The sequence below is a fragment of the Coptis chinensis genome, chromosome 7 (genome assembly GCF_015680905.1).
Source record: "Coptis chinensis isolate HL-2020 chromosome 7, ASM1568090v1, whole genome shotgun sequence".
NCBI lineage: Eukaryota > Viridiplantae > Streptophyta > Magnoliopsida > Ranunculales > Ranunculaceae > Coptis > Coptis chinensis.
Window position 1 is genome coordinate 3698421 of NC_141462.1, and position 11580 is coordinate 3710000.

Below are 11580 nucleotides of genomic sequence, written 5' to 3' on the forward strand. Positions count from 1 at the left end.
GAATGCTAATTCCATGCGATCTACCTCGTGTCTCATTCGAGGATTGCTTCACAGAATGGATTCTCGAGTTTTCTGCTCAAAATGCACAATGGAGATCGAAATTTCGCAGTGGGGCATTTATAGAACACTTGTGATGCAATAGAAGGCAAATTCATTATTTATTAGCTCAAACTCAACCAAACAAAAAAGCATGGGCTATTGGGCCATTCAACCCCGTAACAATTGATTCGACGTGAGCCACTCCTCACAAGTGCTTAGAGTGGCTAGCAAACAGCCTCTAATAAATTCTGTTATATACGTTTCATTTGGGACAATGTCATCAGTATCCGATGATCGGATCGCTGAAATTGCCATTGGACTGGAACATAGTGAATAGAGATTTATTTTGGTATTGAGAGATGCTGATAGAGGTAACGTATACCAGGATGAAGTTAGAAAAGCCTAACTAATTGCCAGATGGTTTTGAGGAAAGAGTTAGAGAAATAGGAATGGCCGGTAGTAAGAGATTAAGCGCCACAACTTCAAATCCCGGCCCGTTCATCAACTGGTGGATTCTTGAGTCACTGTGGCTGGAACTCATGCATGGAGAGTTTTAGCATGGGTGTATACCTATTGCTGTTTGGCCTATGCATACTGATCAGCCTTGGAGCACCATGTTGGTGACTGAAATACTCAAGGTTGGCTTGGTGGTTCCAGAATGGGCGCGTCGGAAAGAACTAATATCTTCAGCATTCAGGTACCATAAAAGATTTTATAAGGAAATTGGTGTTAGCTGAAGAAGGGAACATAGTAAGGAAGAGAGCAAGTGAGTTGATTGGGTACTTCTGTGTATGGGTCGTATTCATGACCTAGGAGGTTAGTGGTGATAATGGGACCGGATGCGGTATAGTATGGGGAAACAGGTTGCATATGATTAGATCCGCGGTATCTTAACCGCTCTGGAACTGCTGCGAGACGTGGAGAGAGGGAGAGTGGAATCATAACTGCAAGATAACTGCCGCGATACGTGGAGAGAGAAGGGACAATGGATGAAAGAGGATCGAGGGACAGGAGGAGAAAGGGGGAAGAGGAGAGGGATAAAAAGGGTGAAGAGGGAGAAGAAAAAGGGGAAAAGAAAAAGAAAAAGACATAGAGAGAGAGAAGAAGAGCAAGAGGAGGACAAATAATCTCAGAGGTTGTATTAAAGGAGTATACATTTGGCGCCGTCTGTGGAGACTCGAGAGAAAATAGCTACGGTAGTGAAGAGAGGAGTAGGGAGACCTAAGGAAGCAACGGTGAGAGAAACTATCAAGGAAACCGAGAGAACTGAAAAGGAAAGGATAGGAGAGGAAGAGGAAGAAGTATCTAACGTGGCGGCGGACGCTACCAGACTTCTTCAGGAAGAGATAGTTAGGCTACGGACAGGAGAATGACGAGTTAAGGAAGGAGAGAGAGGTTACGCAGGGGGAAAGGTGTCGGGATGATCATCGGAGTAGCGAAGTAGAGGGAGAGAATGAGGAATACCCGCCACAGGAAGCTGAACCAACGGTGGGTATCACCTTGGAGGTAGTACAGGCTATGATTGAGAAAGATAGGAAGAGGAATCTCACCGCAGAAAAAGCGAACCAGAGCGCTACGCAGAAGGAGGTTGCAAGCCTCAACAAAAATCCACTAGCATATAAGATATGGAATTCGGAAGTGCCTAAGAGATTCTCCCAGCCCAGGTTTGAGAGGTATGATGGAAGGGGAGACCCGACGGATCACCTGCACCATTTCCGACAACAGATGCCGTTATGGCAGGAGAATAAATATGATGGGCTTCGTTGCATGATGTTCCCCGCTAGTCTAAAGGGGGAGCTTCAGATTGGTATTACCGGTTGGCTTCTCGGAGCATCACAAGATTTGAAGAACTGGAGCGCGCGTTTGTTGACCACTTCATACACCAGAAAAGAAGGGTGGTTGACATCGCAGCTCTGTTCAACATAAAACAAAGATCAGCGGAGTCCTTGAGAGAGTTTCTGTGTAGGTTCAAAGATGAGACATTGAGGGTGGAGAATTTGGAGGAACATGCCGCGGTCATAGCTTTCCAGCACGGCTTGAGGGCGGGAACTAGAGTTCATGAGTCGGTTTCCAAAATCGAAATCACTTCTTTACACGCTCTGTATCCCAAAGTAGAAAAATACATATGCTACGAGGATATAATGCAGAGAAATGCAAAGGAGCATAAGAGAGCAGGGAAGGCAGTGCAGGCCGTTGACCGCGATGACCGCAAGGGAAAAAGTAGAGTAGAGGAAAGAGAGAAAGGAGCGTACAGAGGAGAGAGCCGAGGTCCAGATAGGATGGGAGACTGCGGTCGAAGAGAGATCCGAGAGAGGAAGCCGTACAGGGAAATCAAGCAGACTCCGCTCAACCGGCCTCTAGAGGAAATCTTGCCGTTGATTAAGGGACAACAGTACTTTGAGGGTTTGCGGAGTACGCCAGTGGAGATAGAAGGGAAGCCATTCTGTGCCTATCATAAAATCAGGAATCACGCCACTAATGAATGTTACGCCTTGAAATGGTTGGTGGAAAGAATGATTGAAAAAGGGATGCTCAGGGAGTTTGTCGCAGAGGTTCACCAAGCCGAGAGAGTGCTAGCTCCGGCTAGAATTTTAGGTACCATCAATGTCATCTTTAGTGGGGAAACCCTGGGAAGAAATGCACACCGAGAAAAGATGAGAAAGACAACAAGTTTACAACAAGTGAATGAGGTGGTAAGCATACCGCGGCTAGTGCGCGGAATCGCAAATGGTAAGGAAAGCATAAGGTTCACCCCAAAAGACATAGAGTCAGTAATTTCTCCGCATGAGGATGCGTTGGTGATCACTATAGCGATGGGAAATTATCTGGTAAAGAGGGTGTTGATAGACTGTGGCAGTTCAGTGGACTTGTTGTTTAAGGGGGCGATGGAGGAGATGAATATTGGAAAAGATCAGCTACAAGCGCCGCAAACTAATCTTTACGGGTTCAACGGCAGCATGACAGAGCCCATGGGGGAATTGATGCTATGGGTTACAGCCGGTCCGACAACGGTGTTCACCAAATTTATGGTGGTGGATTCAAGTTCCCAATATAATGTCATCCTGGGGAGAAAATGGATCCACAAAATGAAGGCCATTCCATCGACATTTTACCAAGTGATCCGCTTTCCTACTAATGGGGGAACATATGAAATAAGGGGGGATCAAGTAGCAGCGCAGAGTATCCATTAAGTAACTGTAAAAAGTCTGGTATGCGGAACAAAGGGAGAGTGGTCATCATACCTCTCAAACCTGGGCTGGGAGAATCTCTTAGGCACTTCCGAATTCCATATCTTATCTGCCAGTGGATTTTTGTTGAGGCTTGCAACCTCCTTCTGTGTAGCGTTCTAGTTCGCTTTTTCTGCGGTGCGATTCCTCTCCCTATCTTTCTCAATCATAGCATGTACTACCTCCAAGGTGATACCCACCGTTGGTTCAGCTTCCTGTGGCGGGTATTCCTCATTCTCTCCCTCTACTTCACTGCTCCGATGATCATCCCGACACCTTTCCCCCTGCGTAACCTCTCTCTCCTTCCTTAACTCGTTATTCTCCATCCGTAGCCTAACTATCTCTTCTTGAAGAAGTCTGGTAGCGTCCGCCGCCACGTTAGATACTTCTTCCTCTCCTATCCTTTCCTCTTCAGTTCTCTCGGTTTCCTCGATAGTTTCTCTCATCGTTGCTTTCTTAGGTCTCCCTACTCCTCTCTTCACTACCGTAGCCATTTTTTCTCGAGTCCCCACAGACGGCGCCAAATGTATACTCCTTTAATACAACCTCTGAGATTATTTGTCCTCTTCTTGCTCTTCTCTCTCTCTCTCTGTCTTTTTCTTTTTCTTTTCCCCTTTTTCTTCTCCCTCTTCACCCTTTTTATCCCTCCCCTCTTCCCCCTTTCTCCTCCTGTCCCTCGATCCTCTTTCATCCATTGTCCCTTCTCTCCACCCATTATCATCGCGAGTTTATCTTACGATTATGATTCCGCTCTCCCTCTCTCCACATCTCGCAGCAGTTCGAGAGCGGTTAGGATATCGCGGATCTGATCATATGCAACCTGTTTCCCCATACTATACCGCATCCGGTCCCATTGTCACCACTAACCTCCTAGGTCATGAATACGACCCATACATTCTGTTCATCAAGTGGCGTCAGAAAGCGGAATCTCTACTGCCCAATTGGAAACCTGACAAGGTTCAAGACTTCAAGACGAAAAGACATTTGTTAGGCAATAAACTCTGAATTATGTTTGAAGAACTTGCCGATGTCAACGACTCGTTTCATGAGTCTCTCTTTGTGTTGGCTATTTTCATTTATATTTATTTCAGTAGTAATTTCCAACATATTTGTCAGTAGGCCATTGCATTTTTTTTTTTTTTTTTTTTTTGGTCCCCCTTAATGGTGCTCTTCATACTGTTATGCATGGGAAAACATTTAACAGCATGAAACTTTGAAAGTATGAAACAATAGTCTGTGCTCTGTAGGTCTAAATTCGAGAATCGAGATGTATATATAAGCATAGTCAATGTAAATTGGGTCAACTAAATGAAAATTAGACACAGAGAACAACAGTAGTCAATGATTCCTATTGGGCAAGGCCCAATTCACTACGGGCCGGTGGCCCGGGTATACAGTAGTATCGTACATGTGGTCATGTTGATGCTGTAGTCTGTAGGGTTGCGATCTAAGGGCTCAGGTCCCTTTCATTGATTCTTTGTAACATGGACGAATGGGTGATGTTCATCCAATCCTTCCAAGCAAAAATATCTTCAGCTCCATTGTATCTATCCTTCTTTTATCACTTCAGTCAACAAAGGTCGTTGAAGGCCCTTTTTATACACATGGAATGGGCCTAAAGCCCAAGGTGCCCACCAGTTACAAGAAAGGGAGCATCAATTTCTAAGAAAACGCCAAGGCCCGGTTCCAGTACCCATCCTGCACATGTAGAAGCACAATTGTTATTAACAAATTCGATTAGAATTGATTTGGTTTGGTTTGATTTGATTTTTATTATTTTTTTTTTGCATTGTGTCAATTAAATCTTGATGAGTGATGCAAACTATTATGGAAATTTAGTTTTATACTTTGGCAAAATTTGATCTACACCGCCAGAGTGGAGTTCGATAGATGTATTGCTTGTCAACCAAGGAGTTCAATGGAATACATCTATCAAATAATTATGGATCAACAAAAAAAAAAATTACCTCCAAATTCCGGCAATCATGCGCAGAGCCATATAGATAGTCAGAGCAACCCAAATTCCAATATAACCATGACTATGAAAGAGAAGAAACAACGATACTGTGCTAATGATGGACACTACAACCTGAAAACAAGCAACATAGTTAATTCACCTGAATATAGAACATTAGAACGTATAAATTTTCTGCTCCTTCTGTAAGAGAAATTAGACTTGCCATGGAGTAAGCAGAATATGTGAAATCAGATGCTCCAAAATTTACACCGTCGAAAACAAAGGCTAATGAATTAAGTGGTTGAGTAGCTGCTACGAACTGATTAGTGAAATTTAAATTGGTTAGTACAAGAATTATTTGGGAATAGTATCAAACGATTTCTAGTTCATGGGAGAAGCAGATATATACCGGGATAGTTAGACTGATGAGATGGATAACATGTTTGTCCTTGGTAAATAGTATTGAGCCAAACTGCATGCCAACTCCAAGAACCAAAGCAAGCACTACACCAAGAACTAAGCCGTGCTGCAAGACTCGTACTGCAGCAGCTGTAGCTTTTTTGAGATCCTTCTCAGCGAATGCACTTGCCATTATTGCCTGATAAAAATCCATTCGAAAGAGAACCATTGAAAGAATTGAATATACTAAAGATCTTAAAGTTTTCCCAAGTTGGTTCAGTTTATTAAGAGTAGTCCAAAACTATAGTTTACTGTTTACCTGTCCAGCAACAGCCAGTCCATCAGCAAGAAGGGATGTTGCCAACCAAATCTGCAGGCAGATCTGAAATGCAGCCATTGGAATCGGTCCCAAGCGCGCAGCAAACGAAGCTGCCAAAGTTACACAGATAGTTGCAGCTATCACCCTTGCCAGCAACAGAGAACCTAGGATGATGTACCAAAAGTTTTAGAAAGTTAAACATCTCAATCAAAAAAGAATCATGCCATTGTTCTAAGGAGACATCTTAAATAAACAAGGTTGAGCTTCAATTCTAGATTCCGAAATGTGTTACTAATGAAGCAATGAAACTCAGTACTTACCATTCTTAAGAAACCGACCCAACTGTAGAGTTTTAAGGCTTGGAGGTAAGAGAACAATTTTTTGCATTAATCTCCATAGCAGGAGCACTGAAATTAGGTATCTGTAGATTAAAACATATGGTCATAAACACCAAAACTAGATTCTTGAGAAACTTTAACTTGTTTTATTATAATATATGTCTTTATAATATATATCAGAATCCAAATTGAAGAAAAGAGAGAAAAATCAAAGAAGAATTAAAGAAGAATTAGGTACGACTACTCACTGAGATATAATATGCGCAATGGCTGCACCACGGACCCCCATATGCAAGACGTATATAAAAATCGGGTCTAGTATGATATTTGTTATGTCTCCTGCAACTGATGAAATCAGATAAATCTTTTAGTATTGGAGGCAATCAAGGAATAAACTGAAAAAATTGAGGCAAAGAGTTCTGAAGCATAGGCAACTGGTGGATGTGCAGGCTATAAAGACAGTCTGATAGCATAGGATCCCATTTTGAATGAGGTACCAACCCTTGACAGGAAAGGGAAACCTATACATTACTTATTTTCCTCGTTTGGTGTTTGATTTATGTAATCAATCAAATAGCCAAACCAAAAAATTGGGTCCGTAATATGATATTTCTTTGACAGATATAAATATCAGAACCTCTGATCAAAATCTACAGAGGGATCAGATTCTGTTGTGTACTTGTGTTGTTCATGCTTATGAATAGTTACATGAAACTATATAACAGATTTAGCTAATATGTCTTACCCGTGGCAAATAATGGAGTTTTTGTATCCTTAAGTCCCCGAAAAATCCCTTGCATAGCTAAGGAAAGAAGAATAGCAGGAGCACCAAGTGATCTCAATGTCAAGTACTGAAGTGCTGGGGTGAGCATGGGAGAACCCTATTCAAACAAAACTAATCTGTTATTTAATTTCTGACTTTACAGAAGTAGATATATTCCACATGCATGCATGATCAAAACAATATATACGGCAGACTAAAATTCTGAATGAATTCCCTACTAGGAATAGAGTCATTCTTCATGAAATGCCCAAAGAAATAAATAATAAAAAGGATTTTAAAGGCAAGAAGTAGCATGCATTGGAACCCCTCCAGTATTGTGATGTAGAAGCTTACAGATTTTACTCCCATGAAGCCCAAGAGAGGTTTTGCCGCGAGTATGAGGAAGACGGCTTGGAGAAGGCCTAAAATACCACCAATAACCAGTGCAGACGATGCAGATGCAATGTGTTTCTTCTCATTCTTAAGGTTGGCTATCTTTGGATTTCGGCTGGTACTGGTTGATTGTTGCAAAGCCTTACCTGAATCTGATTGATATTTAACGAATGCTTGTTATACATTGAAGTTACCTCAGCTATTTAGTATACCGGATAGTGTGATAATTAGTTGATGAGCAGAACTTGGGAAGTGAAATTATATAAATGCACCCTAGTCTTAATTCTTGAACTAGAAGCATATATGATATTAACATACCAGATTCTGTAATCAAGTCTTTTGTTGTCTCACTGTCTTTAGAAAGTCCTTTCTCGAGGTTATCACTTTCGCATGCATCAGTAACTCTAACTATAGTTTCTTCTTCTGCAACGAAAGAAGTAGTGATACTGACAAGTGGAAATATGGTAATTTTTTAAGCTTGATTAAAGAGAGCAATGGAAACTCCAACAGTAGCAAGCTCCACTAGACCTGTTATAACAGAAACACATTGTATCACTAAAGCGTACATAGCATGAGTGGTACGGACGTACTGTAGAGCAGGAAAATGCAAAGTTTCTAATAGTTCATTGGAGAAAACTAAAGAAAATAACCAACCTATATGGCCAATGAATGCCGTATCAATTAGAGAAGCAATTGGGTCAGCTAGTAAAGCAAGTGCTGTAGGCAATGCGATATTTATAATCTCCCTTCCAAGTTCATCCTTCTTAAAAACAAGGCTGGCATTAGAATCAATGAACCATTAGGCAATTGCAAAAGAAACTAAAGACTGGAAGAAGTATAACTAAACAAGCCTCTGCATTGTCTTTGCAGCATTTCCTATGGGGGTTGGGAGACTTGGGAGTTGGGACCATTCTCCCAGCTTAGAGGTTTTTGGTCATTTCCAACTGAAAACATTTCTAATCACCTATTCATGATTGGGATGAGTTCCAAGGACCAATTCCCTTCTCACAACAGAAGCTAATTCTCAATATGAAATGTAAAAGAAACAAAGCAATACCTTGCATCCTGGAAGAAAACGCGGGCAGGCATTCTCTTCCTTTCCTCAGAGAGATTCAAATTGGATTCTGCCATTACTAGACCAGAAAAAATATGTAGAACACAAGTAAGATACTTGTTCCCACGAATTGCCAAAGCTATTAGATGATTGGAAAAAACTGCAAGACACTTGTTCCCCCAGTAGTCTAAACTTCTTCGAATTCGAGCTGCATGTTCCACAGGACTCCTCATGATCAACTTCTTATATAGTGAAAAGGATTGCGATAATCGAAGGCTATGGAGAAACTATAAAATTGTTGGCAAGGAAACAAAATTCGGAAATTTTAAAAATAAAAGTAGGATCGTTTTAACTTTAGCAGAAAAGTATCCATCTCTAAACACACCTCCCTCAGTTAACTGAATATATACATGTATGTAAGAACCATGTGTACAAGTCGCGCGTCCAGATACCACCCAAATATTCTTCAAGGTTTAAAGTTTAAACAAGTCTTGGTTCTTTAGAAAAACAAGCACATAGAACAAGAGGAGATTTAGTTCTGCTTATCACCAGATAACACCTGATATTCTTGTGGACCCCAATTCATTATTGCCCCAGTTCGTAGGAAGGTTACATTCTTTGAGAACAAAATAAAAACTAATATATTTATGTTTATAACTTATTAGTGCACTAAACACTCTTTCATGAAGAAATTCCTTGCAAGGCGTAAGTACTAAGATGATCTGGTCTTAAAAATTTATAAGTTGTTGTGACTTTCATCGTACCTTCTCTTTGACTAATAGGACTGATGACAAATTGAGGAAAAAAGGCTTCAAACTGGCATCAAAATGTTGTTTGTGTCTTGAACATGAAGAAACACAGGAGCATCTTTTATTCGGTTGTAGGTTTGTGCAAAAACAATGGCATCATCTTCAAAACTGGTTTCAGCTGCAGAGAACTATTACATGTAAGCTAGACATGCTTAAGGATTGCACTGCCAGGAGCTCTCTCACAAAAGATCTCTGGTCTGCTGCAGCAATTACATGCTCAGTCGCCATCTGGAAATCTAGAAATAAACTTATGTATGATAGGACACAAGTCAAGGAAGGATTTGTGAGGCTACAGATCGACTAGAACGGCTATATTGGAAGCGTACCACAAGTCAGGTGGTACAATGAACAACACCAGACAAGAGTTGGCAACCTTGCAGGCTCTTGGTCTTGAAAACAAGATGAGGAGGGCACCTAGAAGCTACTATAGGTTCTTTAATTAAGTTGGAGAAACCTACACAAGGCTCTCACTGAATATACATGTAATGTTTTTCATTTTTGCTTAATACAATTACCCTTTAGCAAAAAAACAAGACTAATAGGACCAGAACATGAGTCACCCAGACCAGATTTCTCATTCAGAAAACAACATCACTATATACCATCACCAACAACTCTCCATTCGGTGCTGTTTGTGTTCACACAATGTGAAGTAAAAAAATCCGTCTATAACTCCTGATCTATATATTTTCTGAAAGGTGTCAGTTTAGTACAATGCTTTGCCCTAGGCATTCGGGTTCAATGTCCGGGAAAGTGAAGTGCTAAATGTAAACATGAAAGCAAAGAAACAAATGTAGTTATGTAGCATGCAAATGGAGTGCACCTGCTTGCGGAATTTGGAGAGTACTTGTTAAGTTACTCAACTTCTTCTAATCAGCATTCGACAATCACAAACTGAAGCTAGCTAACTGCAACTTTTCATTTATACAAGAAACCACTAAGTGTCATGGAGTCACTTCCCACTTAGCTACCAATCAAACAATCTAAATGTTTAAATTCATCTTATCAACAAGATAAAAAAAACCATTAATCACTTTGCCATAAAAGTCACTTTTCACAAAAAAGATCAAACAAGTAAAAGTCACTTTTCACTAATCTATCTCCATGCATGTACAAAACTACGAATCTTCCACAGTGCACTACGGCATGAGGTGCTGTCCACATCATCTTTTTAAATATAGTGCAGTTCGTGTTCAATCTAAGATTAGACGGCTGGTCCAAAAATTGATAAACTTTTTGGACTGTACAGTACAATATTTTCCTTATGATGGTAAGTTTTGTATTTTCGAAAGAGCTTATTTAGATTATGGTTTTATTTGATTGCAACAGCTCATATCTATAAAGAAGGCAGCGAACGTGCATTTCAAAAGCGCGTTCAAATAATTCTATAATCAGAAGGTTTCCAACCACGCCCCAACTCAAAATCAATTCGCATTAATCAAACCCCATGAATTTATATACTAGGATTAATTTGTTTAAACCCCCCATATTTGTCACTAGTTTATAATAAATCTCTCACATTTGTAAACATCAAGATTTTCCCCGCACCGTCTGATTTCCATCATTCCAATTTCGTTGGTATTTTGCCAAATACCAAATCTATTATCTACTATCTATATACTAAAGCAGAGACCTCTAATTGAGGATTTTCTCTTTCCTATGTGGCACTCTAATATGAGAGAGTTAGTTTTTTCTCTCTCCTATGTGAAGACTTTAATATAAAAGATAGTCTTTTCTAATAACCTTTGCTGATCTCACATCATAGAACCTCTTGGAGAGTTTGAGTGTATTTAATTATTATATTTGGAGAGTTTGAGTGTATTTTCAATTCTTACATATTTGATCAAATAAAAAAATTGCTAAAAATAAGTGATTTGTAAAAGGTAATTTCCTATTATGAATCAAACACTTTTAGTGTTCCAATTCTTATATATTTGATCAAATAAAAAATATATAATTTGTAGAATTCCTTATTACAAATCATACAATTTTAGTGTCTATGATAAAGCACCGACTTATTTGAATATATTCTTAACACGGCCTCAAAACATAGTTAAAACAATTATACAAAAAATAACATCACAAAATATATAAATCGAAAATGAAAAAAAAAAAATAGCGAAAAGCAATAATGACAAATATTTTTAAAATTGCTAAAAAAATAGGTGATTTGTAAAAGTAATTTTCTATTACTTAATCAAACACTTTTAGTGTTCCAATTCTTATATATTTGATCAAATAAAAAAATTGCTAAAAATATGTAATTTGTACAAACTAATTCT

General features: G+C 39.7%; 2 protein-coding genes and 1 long non-coding RNA gene across 3 annotated transcripts; 1 reads left to right on the forward strand and 2 right to left on the reverse strand.

The window, feature by feature from the left end:
* Nucleotides 1-2180: 2180 nt before the first annotated feature.
* LOC147485302 (uncharacterized) lies at nt 2181-3230 on the forward strand. The gene has a single exon (XM_086573510.1). It carries the CDS (start codon nt 2181-2183, stop codon nt 3228-3230), a length of 1050 nt encoding a protein of 349 aa, XP_086429636.1.
* A 1286-nt stretch (nt 3231-4516) lies between these two features.
* Nucleotides 4517-7983, reverse strand: LOC147485303 (protein DETOXIFICATION 42-like). The gene is made up of 10 exons (XM_086571334.1): nt 7754-7983; nt 7397-7587; nt 7025-7160; nt 6528-6624; nt 6262-6362; nt 5942-6105; nt 5633-5821; nt 5447-5542; nt 5234-5355; nt 4517-4964 (listed from the first exon to the last, which is right to left on the reverse strand). The coding sequence occupies exons 2-10, from the start codon at nt 7409-7411 to the stop codon at nt 4922-4924; spliced, it is 963 nt and encodes a 320-aa protein (XP_086427460.1). The 5' UTR covers nt 7412-7587; nt 7754-7983; the 3' UTR covers nt 4517-4921.
* Nucleotides 7984-8087: 104 nt separating this feature from the next.
* Nucleotides 8088-10115, reverse strand: LOC147485304 (uncharacterized). Its single transcript, XR_015201316.1, has 3 exons — nt 9254-10115; nt 8493-8697; nt 8088-8198 (listed from the first exon to the last, which is right to left on the reverse strand). It is a non-coding gene; the product is annotated as an uncharacterized LOC147485304 (long non-coding RNA).
* Nucleotides 10116-11580: the final 1465 nt, after the last annotated feature.

What these genes read in the sequence shown, in the direction of transcription:
- LOC147485302 (XM_086573510.1), top strand. Translation starts at nt 2,181, where the DNA reads ATGCAGAGAAATGCAAAGGAGCATAAGAGAGCAGGGAAGGCAGTGCAG.
- LOC147485303 (XM_086571334.1), bottom strand. An exon ending in TCATCAGTCTAACTATCCCG is followed by an intron (nt 5,543 to 5,632) that starts GTATATATCTGC and finishes TTCACTAATCAG; the next exon opens with TTCGTAGCAGCTACTCAACC. An exon ending in ATGATTGCCGGAATTTGGAG is followed by an intron (nt 4,965 to 5,233) that starts GTAATTTTTTTT and finishes CTACATGTGCAG; the next exon opens with GATGGGTACTGGAACCGGGC.